This window comes from Xiphophorus hellerii, chromosome 3 (genome assembly GCF_003331165.1).
Source record: "Xiphophorus hellerii strain 12219 chromosome 3, Xiphophorus_hellerii-4.1, whole genome shotgun sequence".
NCBI classification, from domain to species: domain Eukaryota; kingdom Metazoa; phylum Chordata; class Actinopteri; order Cyprinodontiformes; family Poeciliidae; genus Xiphophorus; species Xiphophorus hellerii.
The window spans coordinates 11,565,760-11,588,072 of NC_045674.1; the positions used below are offsets into that span (position 1 = coordinate 11,565,760).

The following is a 22,313-nucleotide window of genomic DNA, read 5'->3' on the forward strand; positions in this document are numbered from 1 at the left end:
CCATGCTAGTTATGACCATTGCTGCCATTCGAAAGAAATAAGGGGGGCGGGATAGATAATCACAGACCTGGAAAAAACAAACTTTGGAAGTTCTGCTTGTTGCTTTTTTGTTGTACGCCTATGTGCTGTTATTAAAACCGCAATAACTCAAAAGGATCTCATAAGAAGCAGGTTTTGTATATGATATCAATTTTGGAACAGTATTGGCAAATTCGGCTGCAAGCTCAATGAGACGAGATGCTGCAGCATCGCTAAGCAAAAAACTATGGATCAGGTATGGTTCAGAGGATACAGTACCAAAGTTAGCAACACTGAAGAGCTAATTTTTACCATAATGCCCAGCTATGTTGGCTCATGATGTCCAAACAGATGTACATTTCCTGTATTTGGTTCAGATAGAGGCCGGTCTGTATTCACATTGAACCAAACCATATTAGACTTAATTTAGAAGTGGGCCAACATCACCTCAAAAAGTGGGTCTCAGTCTGGTTGTTTGGTCTGCACCAGGATTTGTTTGTATTATATTCACACCTGCACAAAAAGTCCAGACCAAAGGGGGAATTCTCCAAATGTGTCAAGTGTGAGTAGATGTGCCAGAGCATCCACACACCTGAGACAAATAATGAGGCCATTAGCAGGATTCTGGAGAACTTGACTGCATACTGAGGAGAAAATCCAGCCATATTATTCAGACATGTTGGACCACTGATACATCTAAAAGTTCTTTGGGCATTCTCTGGAGACAAAAACATCCTTCTCATTCCTCATTTGACCTGTTCCTTACTCCACTCATATTTCTCATTCAACATCCTACCAGTACTTTTAAAACAGCAGTTTCTCCACTGATTTAAATTCAGTCTAAATAATTTCAACTCATAATTAACGTCTCAATTAAAGTTTATCCTTGTAAGCCGGTAATCAGACTTACAAGGATAAACTGAATCTATCTACATGTTGTCCTATTCAGTAACATTTTTCTCAATATAATTTGACAAAAAACATAAATAATTCTGCTCTTTTTGTTTCTATCCTTTACGTTTTACATGAGCTACTACAGTATATCCTAGAGAGTGTCTGTGTTTTTTGTGCATGTGTGAGATCGTTCCCTAAACAGAGAATTTCTGCTGGAGAGCAAGACCGACCAGCTACAGACTCCACATCTGTTTGTAATTACATAATCTGCTATAGATTTAAGAAGCTGTTTGTGACCAGCCGGTACATAGAATTCAGTCTTTCTTCGTAGAGTCAAGTCAGCTATATCTTGTGACTATTTACTTCTTCACAGTTATGAATTTTATTATTTGTGCTTACTTTGCTCCATGTTTACTCTTGGTGCTCTTTTAGCCTCTGAGGTGGAGCTCAGTCTATCGGCTTCCACCCCTCCTTCACTCTATCCCAACACCAAACCACTTCCTTGTTCTGATCCCGTAAGGATATCCATTCCCTCCGTGATCATCGACATCAGCTATCATTCTCTGCCTGCCTGCTCTCTGATGTACTCTGTTCGGGAACCATCTGGATCTTACAAACCAGCTACTCTGCTCTTAGTGGAAAATACCCAGGAACTTAATCGGTACCAACCACAACCAGGATCACTCCCTCTCTTCAACATCTGCTCTCCTTTCCAGAACAGTAAGTTATTGCTTAACTGCTTTACAAAGATTAATTTCCAAGTTAGCTTCACCTTCCCTAACCATTAGACTTCCCAGATTCCTCTGACGGATCAATCTGTACCCTCAGTTCTCTCTTCCTTAACTCCCCTGCCACCAACAGGACGGTAATGGAGGTTCCCCTGAGTTAGTGTGCTGTCTGAAAAGAGGTTATGTATAAAGATTTTTTTATTTTCTTTATTTAACCAGGTAAAACCCCATTGAGATCTAGATTTCATTTTCAAGAGGGACCTGGGCAGAAATCTGCAACACCTTCACAACAACCTGGTTACATAATCTGGTCTCTATGTCTAAGTAACATATCTAAGCTCAGATTGTTTGTGTTTGTAGTGACCAACAGAGAAATGTAGCTTATAGCACCCCAAGGAAAAAGAAAATGAGTAGTGTTCTGAAGTAAAACATGCCATTGACCTCATTTCATATTCTGTAAACAAGTGAACGGAAGACCCATTTAGGTGTTATTGACCAAATTTCTCCTGGTAGAGTCAAAATATGCCACATTTTTGTAAACTGAGGTTGCCAAAATATACTTGCAGTTCTAGAAAACCATATTTTTACCTTTCCTGAAGCATCACTGAGATATAAGCTCACTTTCTCTTATTGTGTCTTTTGAAAAATTGAGGAACAGCAGCAATAGTATCAGTAAGCTGGCTTTGCTTGCTATCAACCCTGCATAGCGCCAGAACTATTGACACCTTTGTACTCCACTACAACAACAACAGGTGCATTGACCTGTTATGAAGGTTAGTTGGTAAGTTAGACTTTTTTAAATCCTCTCTTACCAAGAAAAAAATGGTAAATTTTTAAATGGTCACGTTGTCCATATGCTTGTTATGAACATTGTTGGTGATTGCCATAGTAACATTGCAGCTCTATGAGTGTGCATGTCAGTGTGTGTTTAAGGTGTTGCAAAGAACAGCAGACCACTTCCCTTACTGCATCCTTCAACCTACCAATGCTTAGCTTCAAATGAACAAATAAACTCAATTGTTGTGGTCCAGTCCTTATTAGGATAGTCCAAATATTAAGTGTAGTTTAATTAAAACAGAGTAAATCCTAAAAGACTGAAGTGATTCAGAAAACTAAAACTTCCCACTTGAGTTTTCACTAAATAGCTCCAAAAAAGGAAACAATCTGTTTACAGAAGTAAAGAAATAGCTGTAAGCCCAACTTCTGTGTGGCTGCAATGTGCTTCATTGCAATCACAATACTTTACTCATGAGAACCTGCTCCTTTGAATGTTGATAGATTGGTTAACCAAACATGTAGCAGTATTATCTACTTTCTTGGAATAAATAAGCAGAATCTAAGAAATAACAATCTGTTGTCTGACTGAAACCAACATGTTGATTAATAACTATTTCATCTAAAACTTCTCTGTCATCCCAAGCATTAACTGAATTCTCCAACAAATTTTCAGATTAAGATAGTGTGACTCCATAATTACATCATAACAGGAAGTTGAATGAGCAACACTGATTTCAACCTCTGCATTTGGATATATAAATGCGACCAAATGCATTTATTTTTATTATTTTTTCAACCTTGGTAACTTGACTAAAAACAAAACAAAATTTTAGGAAACAAAACTAGCATGTGTTTTGTTTCTTTCACTTCCTAAATTTTCATGGTTTCATAGCTTCCTATTTAAACAAAACATTAGTTTAAGAGCACACTTGTCATTTACACATTTAATTCCTATTAAGAAGTGCATATTTGAAATGTATCATGTTCTATTTAAATGTAGTATGCTGGTGTGCCGTGGTGGCGTAGTGGTTAGCGCGACCCGTATTTGGAGGCCTTGAGTCCTCGACGCGGCCGTCGCGGGTTCGACTCCCGGACCCGACGACATTTGCTGCATGTCTTCCCCTCTCTCCTTCCCCAATTCCTGTCAGCCTACTATCATATAAGGGACACTAGAGCCCACAAAAAAGACCCCTTGGAGGGGTAAAAAAAAACAATAAATGTAGTATGCTGCTATTGGTCACATGGAAAATATCAATCCAGTAACTTCCGAACCTTGAGAGCTAATCATATGTGACAAGTTCAAAGAGTGCCAAAAGCACCTTTGTGGATATTTAGATAAACCAGTGCATTTTAAACCACAGAGGATACCAGCCTTCCTCTAACATGTGAAAACTGTGATGGCACCAAAGATACAAACAACTTTGCTCAAACAAACTCTCTTGAACAGTCTCGTTGCAGTGTGGAAAAAAACAGACACTGCTTCGTGTTTCTTACGCGATACTTGCGCTTCCACCTGCCTCTCTGACCACAAACTGAAGAAATTAGTGCAGAGCAGACAAGGAGAGAAAAGGTGTGAATAAACAGGAACCCTTTGCACATAAGTTGAGCGAAGGGGAAATAGAGATTTAAATGCAATGCTCTGACAGGTGTCATGTTGCATGCATCTGTGTCTGTGCAGACGGGAAAAGCAACACCATGAAAAAAAAGGTGTGATAATATATTTGAAGTTCTGAAGTGAGTGACAACCTCTCTGAAAGGGTATTTGATGAAATCATTTTATGAGAGATTTAACACAGATAAGAGGCATAAAAATAGATTAAAAGTATTTTTATAGCACTTTCAGTATGATCAGCTAGAGATAACATCATTCATTCACGTTTCACTCCTTTGGATTTGAGTGTGTTGTCAGGTGATTGATTACAAAGTGTTTATATGCTGCTATGAATCAATTTCCTATATTTCCCCCTACTACATTGAATAGCCTTTTATTGTCTTAATATGTCATAAAAATAAAGGGACAGGCAACATAACCATGATCACATATTTCAACCTGTCCTTCTTACCTACAATGATTTTACTTTTTTATGAACGTATGTGAGCAATTCAGGTTTCATTTACAGAGAAATAGGTCTCATTATGACTAATGTCAAGTTCTAGTTTCATGTTTCCTGTGCTTTGCATTGGTCTCGTTTCCCCTTCTCTTGCAGTTTGCCCTTTTATTTATGTGCAACTCAATATTTTTGGTTACTTTATTTTGGTTAATAGATCATAAATTGTTGAAGATGAGAAAACAATAAGATCCTCATCTTATAATATAGCTATAAAAGTCAAACCTGTAAATAAAATTCTGAATTGTATTTCGTTACTTGCAAAGGTTTGGAACGACATGGGTCACAAGGACATTTTGTTTTTCTTGGTGGGAAAAGAGTTAGAATCAGTTTTTGGACATGTACTAATTTTCAAAATATTTGAAATGTCCCTACATTTATTAAACTGATCCTCTGTTAGCATGCAAATCTCTATATTTTCTCTGTCTCTTTTCATCTTTTGTGTCTATTTTCTTCACTAATGTTTCACTCTTTTGACTGAAGAAATTTTATTAGCAATAATAACCCTGAAAAATCCCCAATTCTTATGTTCTCTGAATACTTTTGCTGACAATCATTGACTATCACATTGGTTAGCAGTACATAGGTAGAGAAACTGGTTCTTCCTCCTCTGAGGTTTGTGTATAGGGCAGCAAAACCAGCACTTTTTCTTTTAATGTTCGACCTGAGCCAAAAGAGCAGCTTGTCAATCAAAGTCTGGTATCTGTTGGTAGTGTCTAATGCAGTGGTGCTCAAAATCAGTAGAGGGCCAGTGTCAGAGTAGCTCGAATTGTTGAAAGTATGAAGTATAATTACATCAAAATCGGCCAAGCATTTCTGACCCTGTTCACAGAGGCTACAAACCTTGACACGGCTATCCTGAGTTCCCATCCTCGATTCCTTTGCCGTATGTCTTTCCCTCTTCCTGTCAGATTACTGTTGCCTGAAGGCCACTAGTGGCAAAAATTATATATATATAAAAAAAACAACTGACGCCATAACATCATATTTATTCACGTCCCGAAAGTAAATAAAGAGTTATGTAAACTGACGATGACTAAAGAGCTGTTGATCAATTGCCTTCAAGCCAGTATTGATGCAACAGATTGTCTTCCTTATAAAAAGGACCTTCTTCAGAGAACGGGTTGAGTTTATGCCAGGGCCAGGATAAAATGGCTTGGTACAATGTCAGACCAACATGGTGGTTGGTGGTTTTGTGAGTTTATGATGTCAGGCAAATCCATTCTGTCTTTCAAAGCAGTTTTTACTCTTTGTTTCTTTTTTCAGTACAAAAGGACTGCTGATGACAGCAGTCCTGAATCAGTATCAGTTCTACTCAAATTTTACCGTTGAAAGCTTTCTCTCTGTCATCTGCTTCAGGTGTATGTTGTTTTTCTCTATGTCTGAACCAAAGTAACATAAGTATTTGACAGCAGCTGTATTCTTCTTGCATAATTCTAAAGCAGTGCATCTCAAACTTTTTCAGGCTGAGGACCAAAAGAATCAATTCACTTGGGATCAACACTCTCAACAGGTATGACTTGGCTTCCTCCGATCATCTAAGTAGTCCTGATGTTGTTTTCTTTCCACCAGTATTTTCAGTTTCTCTTTGACCCAATTTTAAGCCACGTCTCCATTTTTTTTTTTTTTTTTTTTTACCCCTCCAGGGGGTCTTTTTGTGGGCTCTAGAGTCCCTTTTTACAAAGTAGGCTGACAGGAAAGGGGGAAGGAGAGGAGGGAAGACATACGGTAAATGTCGCCTGGTCCGGGAGTCGAACCCACGACAGCCACGTCGAGGACTTGAGGCCTCCAAATGTGGGTCGCGCTAACCCCTACGCCACCACGGCACGCCCGTCATTTTTAAACATAATCTTTTAGTAAGCTAATTGTATGCGTCACACTTTGAGCTCAGGTCACGGCAAATCAACAGTTGCTTACATGCAGTACCCTGCAGACAACAAAGGGCGGACATGGACCACCAGTGGTCCAGGGACCACAGTTTGAGAAAGACTGCTCTAAAGGGTGGCGCCTCCCCCCTCCAACCTCAGACACCTGTCTAAATGTCATATCAGACATTAAGATAGATTTGTTTACTTGGACGGGTTGTACTGAAACATGTGAATTTTGCTCTGGGACTAATAAAGTATGTACATTCATTCATATTCATTAGTATTTTAACATTTCTTTCATCCCTTGAACATTTAGTACAAGTTTGATTTAACATTTACCATCAAACTACATATGAGAAGAATTGCTAACAGACCAACAGGGTTTCAGTGGCTTGACATGGCGGCAGAGTAAAGATACTGTAGTGCCGTATTACCATAAAAAGTTTAACACAAACTGTTTGTATTAAAAAACCACTGCATAGGATTCTGTCTTGGTGATGCAGTGTTTGGGACAGTGACTGAAGGAATAAAGTACGTGAAAAAGAGCAAGAAAACTAGTTAAAAGTGTCTACTTGAAAGCTTTAAGAACTGTAGCATTTTAAATGGCAATTTTTGTCAAAAATTGGTAAATAATTGCTCTGGTGAGTCACAAACAGACTGATAGGGGTTTTCACGTCTCAAACGACTGACCTCAGGCCTCATTTCTCATTACTTGCTCATCACTGTATGAACGTCCAAATGAATCCTCACTTAATGATTTGAAACTGGAGCTGGAGATTGTACTATTGCTTTTTTTACTCTCAAGTTATTTTATGATGGACTGAAATACACATTTTGTCATGTTGTTTAAGAGAATAATCACCTGTTTTTTCTTCCATAATTTGATCTCAGTGTAGTTATCTCCAAACAAATGCTGAATGTTGGCCAAATCAAAGAAGAGGTGGAACTTCCTCTTCTGAAAAGGAACAGAAAATACTATGAAATTAGATAAATATGAAATGCGACTCTCCTGATTTGGTGTGTACTGCATGTGACTGGCCAGGAGAATCTCACATGACCTAAATTACAAAATCATTTCAATTCTTGTGAGAAAAGCCATTCCAAATGTCAATCAAAATGTTCAAGAACATTTTGCGAACGTGTCAAGAATTTGTAACATCCTGCACTTCCAGAAACTGTTGCAAAAAAATCTGATGCACTGTCTTCAAATCAGTATTTCTATGATTTGAAATATGGCAGAAGTTTATTTATTTGAACAAAAACGAAATTGTACAATCGATTTAAATAACCTAAGGGAACACCCAAAGACACAATCTAGAATAAAATGTGACGACTGATAAGCATATCCACCCAACTACAAAGTCAGCACTCAGGATCAGGCATTTCTCTTCAAGGCATTTCTTTTAAATTGGTTCAGAGTCTGAAATACGGTTTGTAAGTAAATGAAACTGATGAGTCAATCTCAGGTTGAGTGTAATGAAATTCTGGAAATGTCATAACATCAAATCTTCACATATTTGCATCTCTACGGTGGTTCCATCTCATTTTGTCAAGGTAAGGCTATGACTTTACCTGATAATATTTCCCAGTCAACATAATTTCAAGAGTCACAATTTAAGAAGCTGAGACGACTTAAACTTCTCACTTCTTAAGTAAAACTGTGATCTGTATACCATACAACATACGCTCTCAAAATCTTTTCTCATCCACAGCTCTGCTGTGTGTGACCTGCTGTAAGCAGTGGAAAGTGGTCTAGTCAATCTGCCAAAAACAAGAACAAACAGAAGCAAAGTTGTAGAATAGTTTGTGCACCTTATGCAAACCCAGTTCAGGAATGGTTTTTGTGGTACTTTTTTGGTTCATCACACTTTGCCGTCACAAAAACTAAGTTCTGGTGATCTGCAAAACTAGGTTCTGCACATTTTTTTAGTAGTTGCTCAAACGTTTTTGAATCCAGTTAACAAATATGCAGTACAGACCTAAGGTAAAGTCTTTGTCAGTGTTTTTGTTGTTGCTTTAAATAAATCTTAATCAGTAAGACTTCTTTAATTATATTTTCTAAATACACAAAGTTCAATATTCACTAAGAAAAAAAAGTTAAACTCCCTCCAAATCTACTCCCCAATCACTTGAAAGGTGTTACGTTTGACGCTGTGGTTCTTGCTGTGGTGTTTTTTCTTCCTTCTATTTCTCCTCACTCTCTCTGTGGCTCCCCTGCATGGTGTTAATAGTGGCACTGGTTTGTATTAAGCACACTTCTGCTCAGCAGCTGCAAGACCTACAATATCTGACTGATACAAATTGGTAAGTTATTTGCTTCCTTTTTTCAGAATTTTCCTACTTTCAGTACACAGTAAGCCATTGATGAGCATATACAACTTTTAAGTTAAGATTAACTTTCAAATTTGATTAATTTTATGATTTTCTTTAGTTACAGCCCAATAAATCTTATGCATGTTTTGCCAATAAATCTCTATAAGTTGACTTGTGTGCAGTTATGTTTCCTTAAAGAGTTGTGATGTTTAATTTAAAGCGTGACAATTTGGCTGGTAATAATTTTGACAGTAACTGATAGGAGGCAGTAATGCAGGGCAATGACGGCAAAATTGATATGTGTTGATTTAAAGAATAAAAAAGACTAAAATTCAGAAAAACAAATAATTAAAAGCATATTCTAAAAGTGTTTCAGATAAGCTACTGACTTCTCTGCAAATACACAAATCTGAATGTCAACAATTGCAGCAGAGTTTTATTTAGAAGCCAAAACATATGCATATGAGCAACGGCTTACTTTATATTTTAAACATTTAGAGTGTATTTTCATGAATCTTTACAAATAAAGAGTCGTTTGTGTTGTTTTTTCTAATGTCGCAAAGCAAAAAGTTGCTCCTTCTCCCAGACGAGAACATTATCATTCTTCAATCTAAATCTATGTGAAAGTTGCTGAGTTTGTGTATTACAGACAAACAGCACCGCCATGTGGCTGAATCTACGAAGAAAATAAAATAAAATAAATAACTTAAGTAGAAATTTTTCTTCTTTCTTACAGATGTGAATGATGGTAGACACTGAGAATCTATCAGAAAACTACCATTTGGGGTACGACCTTGAGGAATTATTTGCAAACTATAGCAATTACTCTTATGATGGTGACTTAGAGGGAGGTGATGTTTGCGACCTGAACAATGGCACAGTTTTTGAATCCTTGTTTATACCAACTCTCTACTCGATGGCGTTTGTTGTTGGTGTCTTGGGGAATGGACTTCTGCTGGGAGTCCTCTTTCAAAGCAGGAAGCGTTGGAGTGTGACAGACACTTTCATCCTTCATCTGGCTGTATCAGATGTCCTGCTGTTGTTGACCCTGCCGCTCTGGGCTGTACAGTCTGCAAGTGAAGCCGGATGGGAGTTTGGTTCTGCCCTTTGTAAGATTACTGGAACTGTTTTTACGGTAAGAATTTTTCAGTGACAGGTAAACCTTTCTTAAAATGCTAAATGTTCCCTGTATTTCATTTGTTTTTGTTTGTTTTGATTTCAGATCAACTTCTACTGTGGGATTTTTCTCCTAGCCTGTATCAGTGTTGATCGTTATCTATCCATTGTCCATGCTACCCAGATGTACACCAGAAAGAAGTCCTGGGTTGTTCATGTGAGCTGCGCTTTGGTGTGGTCGTTTTCTGTGTTCCTCTCCATCCCTGACTGGATCTATTTAGAAGCTGTGAAAGATGACAGACGAGGAAATAAAGCAGAGTGTGTTCGTAATTATCAGAAATTTGGCTTCGATGTCAAACATCAAAAGATCATAGGAAGAGGGCTCTACCACACTTTGGGGTTTTTTCTTCCTTCAGTTGTCCTGATCTTCTGCTACTCCTGCATCTTGTGGCAGCTGCGATGTGGCACCAAAGGCCTCCAAAAACAGCGAGCTTTCAAAGTCATAATAGCCGTTGTGGCAGTTTTCTTTATCTGCTGGACACCATATAACATCACCCTTTTGATAGATACAGTTGAACTGAACAACAGTAGTACAGTATGTGGAATGCAAACATCTCTGGACAAAGCTCTGATTGTGACTTCGTCTTTGGGATACCTTCACTGCAGCCTCAATCCCATCCTCTACGCCTTTGTGGGTGTGAAGTTTCGCCGTCAGCTACTGAACATCCTAAAGTCAATGGGCTGCAAACTGAAGACAAATATAAAATTAGAGTCTATCACCAGGAGAAGCTCTATTTGGTCAGATTCTGGAGAAACCTCCAACTCCATTGCAATCTGAAGGACATTGGCATGTATGTAGAGAACAATATTTAAAGTGTGTTAAAACTGATGTGGAGACGTGTAATTTACCATTTTACTGTCAGGTTACTAAAGGTTAATAGCATGTAATTAGCTGAAAAGGAGAGTGACATTTAGTAGACATCTATTACATTCAATTTGCTGCTACATAGCAGCAACAAACAGACAGCAGTGTTTTTATATTTTCCAATAACGAGGCAGCTATGTAAGATACAATAACTTGGGGTTACAATTTGTGAGCAAAAGAAAAACTTTTATGTAAAAAACATTTCATGTAAAGCATAGTTGTATATAATTTCTTATTTTGCTACATTTAATATGCATTATTTTTTTCACGTTATAACATAATTTTTTAAAATCTTTAATATGTGTTATTTTTGACATACAACTTACAATGAAAACAACTTCAGAGTAATGTTAAGTATTAATAAAAATATAAAATAAGTTTTTCTGCAGTCTGTTTATAATTTTTTCTATTAACTCTATTGTAATTACACAATTTATACACCTTCCATCCCTCACCCACGTTCTTTCATTCAGGGCTGTCATGATGTGTAGTAGGTTGAAATGGGACCCAAACGCAGAGATACAGAGGCAGCAAATGAATTTGAAGGTTTAATTTAAAAAAAATCTGAAAAAACTAAACTTACAAATATCACAGGTAGGCAGGGCTGGAAAATATACATCAAAATCCATGTAAAAGAAACCCAAACGGAGACACTAAAAAAACTGAGTAGAACAAGAAGTGATGGAGATAGATGAGACAAACCAGGGAGCATTTACTGAAAATGAAGTGCTTAAATACTGGGAGCTTGAATGCTGGAAGAAAGGAACTGGGCTCATTGCTAACAGATTGTGTGAGAGAAGAGAGCAGGAGGCAGAGTGGCAAGAGAAAAGGGGTGAGGGAGAATATACAAGGGACTGGAAAATGACTAACATTTCTAAACTAAACTAAAGAAACATAAATAAACCAGAGAGACAAAGAATGACTCAAACAAGAAATAAACCAAACTCTCTAAGGGAGAACTAAAGTGGAAATGGAAACAAGGCAGAACTAATAGAAAAAACTAAGGAACACAAAAAATGACAAAACCCAAAACAAAACTCAAACAACCCCAGATCCTGAAAAGCACTAAAGTTTAACTATCTTGCTGTCTGGGTTGCAAGTGATGGTAGGATAGAGCAGGAGACTGATAGGCAGGTTAGCACCTTGTCTTCTGTAATGTGGGTGCTACTCTAGTCTGTCTTTGTCATGAAAGAGTAAACCAATAAAGCAAAGCTTTTAGCTTACACCCAATGATTTGACCCTTAACTTTAGCCATGACATATAAATCAAGAAAAAACAATTAGAGCCCAGATATACAACTAAATGAGCTTCTTCCATACAGTTGTCAGATTCAGCCTTGAAGATAAAATGAGAATCATTGTGCATGGAGAGATCAGAGTGGAGCCACTGTTCCCCCACATCTATAATATCTCTACTGGCCTGAAAACACACAGTCATAGCCAAAGCTAATAAGAGACTGGATACAATAACAAACATGTCTTGCATGGAATTGAGGTTCCACAACTGTTCTGAGAAATTATAAAGTGACGGGAACCATTTTATAAACTAAAAAATTTATACATGCTAAGAGATAGAACATGGAAGATAGTTTGTAGTATTCTCTCACATGAGTTGCCATGTGACTGCAGTTCAGATTTTGTTCTTACGTGACTACATTTTTCTTCTCATATTTAGCTAAAGCAGAACAATGTCTCTGTGATTTTTGTGGTAACTGAGGAATTACTTTCTCTTTTATGTTTTGTACCACACAATTTTCAGGAATTCTCACAGCTCTTCTTCCAATAAAAATCAATCGATGATAACATTTAAATTCTTGTTTCTTTGTGATTACTTGAGTTTGGAATAAAACTCAAGATAACATATTGCACTCGTTCCTGGATCTCAAGTAAACAATCCAATGTGAACAGGAAAACATAAACCTTAATTTATATACAGTCTTCAAATATAGAAGACGGGAAATAAAAAGGCTTAGAAATACACACAAAAGTTCCCCGTTTGTGGTGGAGGGGATTCCTTCTTTGAATGGGCAGTTCCTCCTTCAGTTCCATTGTAAGCCATACAGAATCCTTTCAAAGCCATTTCTGCTTGTGTGACTTACAACATCCAACAACATACGGTTTGGTAAGATAATTTACACCGTGTTTATATTTTAATGCTCACATGATTCTTTTAGTACTTAAATCCATTTATAAAATTCTGTCATTGATAAAAAAAAAAGTGTTTTTTTTTTTTCCTTTCAGTTTAGGTATTTAAAACTAGATATAATAACAATAATGAAAAATCGACTGAATTTTACAAGTAGTATTGCTGCGGTGTCGTAGTTGGAAAAAGGTTTCCGGTCTTTCCGTGTGAATTTAGCTTTACAGTTGTTCTGTGGTTTCTCTGGATTCTTCCTGTGATTCAAAACATGCACATTAAGTGAACTAGTAGTTCTGTACTAACAGCAGGTTTCTGTGTTTGACTGTATGAAGAGACCACTGTCTTCATGTCACTAGTATCACCTGGGAAAGACTTTTTCAATCTTTAACTCTGAACTCAAAATAATAGGTACAATATTACCTTTTATTGTGAGGGAGATTTTTAAGACACTAGTTTGTTGTACATTTTAATGCAGATCTTTGATTCTATGGTACCACAACACCACTGATAAAAAAGTTGCAGCAATAAACCAATGGGGTCATTTCAAGGAATAAACATTTGTTAGACTTTTCTTATTGTCATATAAATGTTACTTACATTTATTTACTGTAAGATCTGCATTTCTTTGCTAATAGTGCCCACCCATATTTTCTTTCCTTTTTGATGTGTAGACCATTTTCACTTCTCAATTTCTTCTCAGTTTTTCCTTCTATAGTGCACTGAACTCTTCATTTAATTGTAAACCAGACAGGATTCCCAGTATTGGTATCTTGGTGAATCATAATTGGTGGGAAGAAAGCTCTAGACATTTTGGTGCTCTCTGGCCCAACCCTCAGGCAAATGTATATTTGCCAGTGTAATTTGTCAGGAGGCAAATTAAACTGAAACTTTTTATGGATTCAGATCTGAATTTTGCTGACTTAAATCTATATGGTGGGACGACCACATATGTTTTTCATACATTTTATGGTTGGTTTCCTACTTGAGAACTCGATGAACAAACCAAAACTAAGTAAAACGATCTTCCTTTCTTACAGATGTGAATTATGGAAGCTGCTGTGACATCATCAGATGAACATCCATGGTGGAGTGATCTAGTAGATTATTTACCTGATTACTATGGCAACGATTCGTTTTATGAAGACAACAGTTACGAGGATGGTGATGTTTGTGACCTGACCAAGAGTATTAATTTTGAAGCGGTGTTCATCCCAGTTCTGTACTCGGTGGTGTTTGTTGTTGGAATCCTGGGAAATGGATTGTTGATAGCCGTGCTAATGAAGAACAGGAAGACCTGGAGCGTGACAGACACCTTCATCCTTCACCTGGCTTTGGCGGATGTCCTGCTGCTGCTGCTGCTGCCGCTCTGGGCTGTACAGTCTGCAAGCCTGGCTGGATGGCCCTTTGGGACCCCGCTCTGCAAGATCACTGGAGCTGTTTTTACAGTAAGAATGTAAAATAGGGAATATTAGTTCAAAAAGCAAGTATGTCTCAGTGTTTTCTTTCTTTTTACTTTCAGGTCAGCTTGTATTGCGGGATTTTCCTCCTTGCCTGCATCAGCGTGGACCGCTACCTTTTCATCGTCCATTCTACCAATATGTACACTCGCAGGAAGCCCTGGGTGGTACAAGCCAGCTGCTTGGTGGTGTGGTTAGTCTCCCTTATCCTCTCCATCCCTGACTGGTACTTTTTAGAAGCCGTGGAAGATGTCAGACGAAGCAGAACAGAGTGTGTTCATAACTACCTTAAGATTAGACCAGAATATTTCTATATCGTGAGAATGGCAGCCCGGTGGCTGTACCACACTATGGGCTTCCTACTTCCTTCATTTGTTTTGATGTTTTGCTACTCCTGCATTCTGTTGCAGCTGGGGTGTGGCACCAAAGGCCTTCGAAAGCAGAGAGCTTTCAAAGTCATAATAGCTGTGGTGGCTGTTTTCTTTCTCTGCTGGACTCCACTTAATATCACACTCATTGTGGACACAATTCACCAAAACAACGATAACGGAACAGCATGTGGAACAAGAACATCTCTGCAGATAGCTCGGCTAGTGACTGAGAGTTTGGGATACCTTCACTGCAGCCTCAATCCTATCCTGTATGCCTTCGTAGGTCTGAAGTTTCAACATCAGCTGCTGAATATCCTGAGGTCTATGGGCTGCAAACTGAAGACAAGTTTAAAATCTGAATCTTCCTTTTGGTCTGAGTCAGCTGACGCCTCCAACGCCATTGACATTTGAAAGACTACATTGAGGAGCTTCAATGTATTCATCAGAGGCATGAATATAATAAGTTTTACCATTTTTGTCTATATTTGAATAGCCAAATATCCAGACATAAATATTGCAAAAGGTTGTGGAGAGATAAATAATGTAATTTCTCTTAATGTTCATCTAAATATTGCTAGGGGCGCATACACGTATATATATATACATATATATATATATAAATGTATGATCCTGGTCTGTTGGAGTAAGGATGCATCTAAAAGTTGCAGTCTTGAGTCTTGAGGACTCGACTTGAGCACCACCGCCTTACAGCTTCTAGTCAAGAACTATGCTGTCAAACTAAAAAAGCATTTTTTGCTTTTTTCCTCAGTCATATCAAACCTCCTGTTTTCCTTTCATTATGTAGAAAAATTAACTGGTTGCAAACACATGTACATATTTTTTATTTACTCCAATGATTTCTTTTACAGCTTACATATTTATACTTTGTCTTTATGTTGCAAAGGCTTGAACACCAAAGTCAACATTCTTGTTTAATGCAATCTAGGTGAGTAGAGCTGATTCTGATTCTAATTTTCTATTTCTAAAATTTTACAAACAAGACACATCTGCTCCACAAATGGTTTCACAAAGGAAACTGAATCTCTCTTTCTCTCTCTACTGGTGCAAGCTGCAAAAATTAAAACAAGGAATTTCACTTTGAGATTTAAGAGGTATGCAGATTTCTCTCTCATATGATGCAAGACAGACAGAAAGCTATTGACAAATTGTCTCAAGCAGAAATCAAATCACACTGAACCAGATACTTTTTTATCACAGTTTCTGTTTGTGGTGAATAAATTATTTCTGTTATATTTTGTAAGCATATAAAATAATAATAAAAAAAACATTTATTATACAGTTTTGTTTGATAGCTCTAGTCCTTCAAAGACAAAATGATTTTTATTTTTAAACAAACTGCTCTTGTGAATCATTTACAGCGTACAATATGCAGTGTGACTTTTATTATGTTTCATTTTGTACAGTCTAAAGTAAATAAATTGTGAAATGTGGATATAGGCTAACCTGTTTCTCTGAACTATGAATGTTTTCAAGGAGAGAAACTTCGGCTCAGTTGCAGGGTGAAGATGATGGAATGCTTTTTTAAAATCAGTTTCAGACATGTGCAGCTGTTTGGATCATTCTTAATTAATTCCACATTTTATATCTGGAGTTCAAGTTCACCAGCAGCCAGACTGCAAGAGAGAGAGCACAGCCAGCATTGGTTCTTAAGAAAAATATCGTTTGAATCTGTTTTGTTATGTATGTCTACATATGCACTTAGAATCGTCCACAAACATTTTATCTAACTGTTTATTTTAGAGGTATTTAGTAATAAAAGTATGAGTGAGAACATTTATATAAATTTGACACTTCAAGTATGTATTGGGTCTTGAAAAAGCTGAAAGAATAGAAAAGTATTAAAATAATATATTCATTTAAAATATCATTCGTGTTTCATATAACCCTTGATATTGTGGTTTTTGTGTTCATTGAAAGTGAAGATGGTTAACAATTTGATGTCAGAGATATGGAAGAATTACTCTGCTTTTTTTAATCTCTTTTTTTTTAATAAAAAAGATTTACTCTGGACATTTTTGTTTCCTAGAATTTGTCATTTGGAAAAAAAAAGTTTTCCTATTTTTGCTCAAAATAGCATAAATCAGGTCTTTTTAAGTACTGTAATTGAAATGTTAGAAAATTTTTAATTTCAAAAGTTGTTTAGTTTTATTGGATTTTAATATCGGAGACCCTGAACAAATGAATATCTACATGTTTGAAAGGGTTTTTACAGATTTCTAAGAGATCTGCAGTTGGAAGAAAAATCAAAGCAGAAACAGATAAAAATGAAGCCCAACATGCTGCAGTTTCTGAAGAAATCATTAAAACTTTTTTGCCGGAAACTGAAACAAAGTGGAAAAAAACCAAAGCACATCCTCTACCTCAAGTTTCCGTTAAAATGTTAAGAAAGGTGAAGGAGAGTTTCTCTGAGTATGAATCTTGTAAACACGCCCACTGTCAGTCTCTCCTGTTATTATATAATCCATTTACATGAAAATGAAACCTCCTTTTACAACTGATTGGGGGGCAATTACAATTAACAATCCTAGCAACTATTATTCCAAGTTTAAAATCTTAATTCCTGAAATACACAAATCTTTCTGTCCAACATTTTTTATATCTTATAAAAAATGTTGGACATTTTTTATAAGATAAAAACGTCCAATAAGATGCGTGTACATCTTATAAAAAATGTACACGCACACTCCCACACCCCCACACACCCCCGCGCACACACACGAACACACTTACTTCAGTTATGATTTAAGAGTGATTAGTGTCTTTACCCATATTTGAAACATTAATTTTGAAGTATGAAACAAAGTTGGCTTCAAATAAAAGAGCTGTGTTGACTTTTAAAACCTTCTTGTCTGGCGGTCCAACAATTAATGGTTAAATAAATATTAGAGAAGATTCAATCATTTTCAAAGGGATTCTGAGGCAACATTTTTGGTACCAGGTAGAAAAGTTTTTTGACAGATTGACAGACACGACTGTATAGATTTGCAAACACCATGAGAAGCAGTGATAGATCCACAACTTGACTTACAGCTTCCTAGTGGTGTACGTCCCTCCCACACTCAGTTCCTCCAGACTAGTGGCAGCAGCAATTAGCAAACACCTGATGAAACTGTGTGTCTTCTGAACTCATCATATGAACTACTTCTAAGTTCAAAGCTCCTAAGAACAGTTGTAAACAGCATAATGGAGAAACATTGTTGTGATGACGTGGTGAACGCAGAGTCAGAAGCAGGAAAGAAACAGAGGCTAATTTCACAGCATCAAATTGTGAAATTTGACTTTTAAGTTATGTTCGATATTGAGCTATACATAATTTTTATAACAACTGAAGGTAACATAGTTACTTATTTGTGCTATAAAATGGACTGTGTGCCTGGAAAATGCATAATTTAAGAATGTACACTGAATCCAAACACACTTTTTAATCATAAAGTGTTTAAAACACACTTTATGATCTGTAAAGTTTTACAGAATCTTAGGTTCCTCTAAAACTAATTCTAAAATAATCTCATGAGCTGGATTTACTGCTACATTGACTTAAACAAGTCAATTAAAAATTGTATGGGAAGACTGAATACCTAACATGTCTGTCAGACTGTAAGAGTAAATTTGAGAAATAATCTACTTTTTAACCTTTACTCACAGCAGTCTAAGACATTTATAAACACCTCCAAAACATCTGTATAACTTCTTTCCATGGACAATGTCAATGGTTGGAGAACACTATATACATAAAAATAATCTTAGTTGAATTATGCATAGGTCCCAGTATACTGTTAACAACATGTAAAGAAATATTCTGCTTCAAAAATGATTTAATCTGTTGATTTTCTGTCTCACTCTGCAGATCAGCTTGAGCTAATGGAAGGATAACATTATTACATGATGCTTAGTGCCACTAATGATAAATGATTGTTGTTCAACCTATAAGGGGATTTTTATGAAGGGAAAAAACACCACAATCAAGAGGGGTAGTGTAGAGGAGGAAGCAGCTATAAGATAATTGTACATGGAAAACAACAGGAAGATCAGGTTATTTAGGGTCATGTTAATGACTGAAGATGGCAGACGTCCTGACTTTTTAGACGGTTTTGTTCAATTTTAAGTATTTTCCATTTATGTGATTTTGTCTTGTTAATGTCAATAAAATCTGAAATGTATTTTCTAGCATGCATAGAAAAAGAAAAGTAAAACGGAAAAAAGTCTTGTTTGGTGATTCCCTGTGTGAACCTGACTCATTTTCAGTTCCCTTGTGGAATCACTAAATGCCTTATAAAGCAAACAGGATGTCGTCTCTGTTGCCTTGTTCTGAGACCAACAACATCTAAAGATCACAGTTTGGTAAGTGAATTTCCAGAAAAAGCTTTCACTAAACTCACATGTGAACTTTCAATAACTATAATTCTATTTGTTATAAATAATCAGTATTAACATATTGATAAAAACTGAATAAATTTAATATTGATGTTTTCTTTCAGTGTCACCTTACAAGTGAAAAATCTTCTATTTCTGTCTCCTCATTGTTAATATTTCTGTGCAATTTACAACAAGCAAACATCACAGAACTGTATTATTTTTCTACGTATCCCCATTTTTCCCCCACAATTTAAATCATTTTTGATAAATGAATTAATATTTTTAAATTTATTATATTTTGTGTGATTGTTTTTTGTCTTATGATAGATGATGGATAGTTTCCACTGGTCACTGGTAGCCATTCCCGGCTTTGTTACATCTATTATTTAATGGGCACTGAAGTTGAATTCAGTCACTTTTCTAAACTATTTTATTTCTAGATCTTAGGATCTTTATAGATAGAGGATCTAGATACCTACTAAAAGACACCTTTAGCCTTTAATAGGCTTTAGTAGGTCATACTAAAGCACAATAACAAAATTTAAATTGGCATTTGTGGTTAGATAATGCCGTATTCAATTAAACTTTGCGGTCGAGGGGGCAAAATTTTGTTTTGAAAAGGCATTTTCTTGTGATTTTTGTGTTTAGGCTGGCAGCATATGATACTTCCATGCCTGTAATCTCAAACTGTTACAAAAAGAACTGTTACGAAAGAAAAAAACTTGAACACGGCCTCTGAAAATGTGTAGTGTCAACAGTTTTGTTATTATAAATCTGTAAATGAAACAATAAAATCCCCCAAAGTAAAAAGCTATTAAAGGCTGAACAAAGGAGAACTGAAACCTAATTTAAATACCAAATGACTAAAATCCAGATTAAATGTCCTCACTTTCAAAAAGTTTTCACTTTCAAATCAAAGACTGTTTGTTACTTGACGCACATGAAAATGAATCATTTTGCTCCATATTCTTGACTCTAAAAGACCAACGTCACCAAGAGCGGATAAATTATAGTTTAATGAGAGGAATAAACTGCTGAATACATTTTATAAAATTTACTATTTTCTTACCTACACAGACTGAGCAGTTTAAATCTTTCATTTTTCCCAGACGAGGCTTTCATGCGACTGCGTGAAGTGAACTCTGATACCTCACTTTTAATAGCTAACAGCCTGTAGTTTTAGAACTGTTAAACCATCTTTAGTCTCTCAACTGTGTACAGAGTAATATGCAAAGTCAGCAGTGCATTGTATAAACTGGGACAGGATTAGATCAATACAGATTAGATTACATTCAAGGTACAGTTTTATGATTGCGGTTGCTTCACTGGAGTAACTGACTTTACACATGGATGTCAAAAGAAAAGGTGTCTTTCTTCAAAGATGCCATGCTGTCCAGGAAAAAAGAGGATTTTCACTAAAGCACTTTTGCAACTGTGCACAACACCACATACTTCACTATTTTGACTGCTGCTACTCAGCATGGATCCAGTTTACTTAAAGAAAAATCACTTAAATTCTCTGACAACATGTTGGACTCTGACTTAGGAACTCATTAAACAAGGCGAACATTTTCCCTCTCCCTTACAGGTGTGCATTATGGAAGCTCCTGTGATGTCATCAGATGAAGAGCCATGGTGGCATGACTATATGGATGTCTTGAATAATTTCAACTATTCTTATGATCAAGACTATGAAGATGATATATGTGACATGACAGAGTATCTAAACTTTGCAAATGTGTTGATCCCAGTTGTGTACTCAGTGGTGTTTGTTGTGGGAATCCTGGGAAATGGATTGCTGCTGGGTGTACTGATGAAGGGCAGAAAGGTCTGGAGCACAACAGACATTTTGATCCTTCACCGAGCTGTGGCAGACATCCTGCTGCTGGTGACGCTGCCCTTCTGGGCTGTAGCGTCTGCCAGTGATGCCGGATGGGTGTTTGGGACGTTCTTCTGCAAGGTCACTGGAAGTGTTTTCACAGTAAGAGCTGTGCAGTAAGAAACACGGTCTAAAACATGAAAAACACTTTCTGTGACTGATGTCTTTTTATTTTCAGATGAATTTCTATTGTGGGATTTTTCTCCTGGTTTGCATCAGTGTGAGCTACCTCCTCTCAATCCTTCCTTCTACCAAAGAGTTCATGAAGAAAAAGCCCTGGGTGGTTCATGCCTGCTGTGTGGTGGTGTGGATCCTCTCCATTCTCCTCTCCGTCCCTGACTGGGACTTTTTAGAAAGTGTGACAGATTCAAGAGGAAATACCACCATGTGTGTTCGTAATTATGCAAAACGTGACTTGGATGGCACTTCCTATAAGATAGTTGAGCGATGGCTGTACCACATATTGAGTTTTTTGTTTCCTTCAGTTGTCCTGGTCCTCTGCTACTTGTGCATCCTGTGGCAGCTGCGGTGTCGCACCAGAGGCTTCCAAAAACAAAGAACCTTCAAAGTCATAATAGCTATTATGGCAGTTTTCTTTCTCTGCTGGACACCGTTCAATATTACCCTTTTGATGGACACAGTTGAAATAAGCAACAGTAGTGCAACAGAATGTGGAAAGCAAACATCTCTGGACAGAGCTCTAACTGCAACTTCTGTTTTGGCTCTCATCCACTGCTGCCTAAATCCTGTTTTGTACTTTTTTCTAGATGTTAAGTATAGGCAACAGCTGATGAGCATGTGGACCAAGACATCTGACAGCTCGGTTTTTTAAAGACTCTAATAGATTACCAGTGCACATCACTTAAATGAGAATACATTATAGCCCCAGTAACATTTTTCCTTTGTCTGTCTCTCATAACTTCATATTTAAATTTTTCTGGCTGCCAAGTGAAACAGTAATATGAAGAACTAAAGAAATATCTAATATCTTGTGTGATTTTTTTTTTCTTTTTTTAAAATGTTCTTGTACTTTGTTTCAGCACCACAATTATATAACAAATGTTTCAAAAACATTAGCGTAACTAGATAAATGAAAAAGAATCAAACAGTTTAAATAGTGAGTATTGTTAAAGGTGAACATTGTTTGTGTCAGTGAGGCCCTTTCTGATTTGAACCAGTCACTGAGTTTATTTAACATTATGGCCCATAAATCTGCCCAACCCAACCGGGAATGTTCAAATTCCCAATTAACCATTCCAAGCCAATTCAAGCAATTATGGTCAACAGCCTCCAGCCCACATAATTCTAAGAAAAAGAGGAAAGTCACAAAATACTGATTTGTA

General features: G+C 36.8%; 3 protein-coding genes across 6 annotated transcripts; all 3 read left to right on the plus strand.

Annotated features, from left to right (window-relative positions):
* The first annotated feature begins 1,255 nt into the window (after nucleotides 1-1,255).
* Nucleotides 1,256-16,745, plus strand: LOC116717371 (C-X-C chemokine receptor type 3-like). Of its 2 annotated transcripts, XM_032558709.1 has the most exons (4): nucleotides 1,256-1,632; nucleotides 5,991-6,038; nucleotides 13,924-14,331; nucleotides 14,406-16,745. In XM_032558709.1, exons 3-4 carry the CDS (start codon nucleotides 13,933-13,935, stop codon nucleotides 15,123-15,125), a joined length of 1,119 nt encoding a protein of 372 aa, XP_032414600.1. In that variant the 5' UTR covers nucleotides 1,256-1,632; nucleotides 5,991-6,038; nucleotides 13,924-13,932; the 3' UTR covers nucleotides 15,126-16,745. The 2 variants fall into 2 exon arrangements, with proteins under 2 accessions (XP_032414600.1, XP_032414601.1); XM_032558710.1 differs by lacking the exons at nucleotides 1,256-1,632; nucleotides 5,991-6,038 and adding an exon at nucleotides 12,187-12,868.
* Nucleotides 6,285-11,124, plus strand: cxcr3.1 (chemokine (C-X-C motif) receptor 3, tandem duplicate 1). 2 transcript variants are annotated; one of them, XM_032558707.1, is made up of 3 exons: nucleotides 6,285-8,697; nucleotides 9,443-9,841; nucleotides 9,929-11,124. In XM_032558707.1, the coding sequence occupies exons 2-3, from the start codon at nucleotides 9,449-9,451 to the stop codon at nucleotides 10,658-10,660; spliced, it is 1,125 nt and encodes a 374-aa protein (XP_032414598.1). In that variant the 5' UTR covers nucleotides 6,285-8,697; nucleotides 9,443-9,448; the 3' UTR covers nucleotides 10,661-11,124. The 2 variants fall into 2 exon arrangements, with proteins under 2 accessions (XP_032414598.1, XP_032414599.1); XM_032558708.1 differs by having other exon boundaries at nucleotides 6,285-9,841.
* A 700-nt stretch (nucleotides 16,746-17,445) lies between the features above and the next one.
* Nucleotides 17,446-21,957, plus strand: LOC116717730 (C-X-C chemokine receptor type 3-like). 2 transcript variants are annotated; one of them, XM_032559308.1, is made up of 3 exons: nucleotides 17,446-19,076; nucleotides 20,680-21,072; nucleotides 21,149-21,957. In XM_032559308.1, the coding sequence occupies exons 2-3, from the start codon at nucleotides 20,689-20,691 to the stop codon at nucleotides 21,800-21,802; spliced, it is 1,038 nt and encodes a 345-aa protein (XP_032415199.1). In that variant the 5' UTR covers nucleotides 17,446-19,076; nucleotides 20,680-20,688; the 3' UTR covers nucleotides 21,803-21,957. The 2 variants fall into 2 exon arrangements, with proteins under 2 accessions (XP_032415199.1, XP_032415200.1); XM_032559309.1 differs by lacking the exon at nucleotides 17,446-19,076 and having other exon boundaries at nucleotides 19,353-21,072.
* Nucleotides 21,958-22,313: the final 356 nt, after the last annotated feature.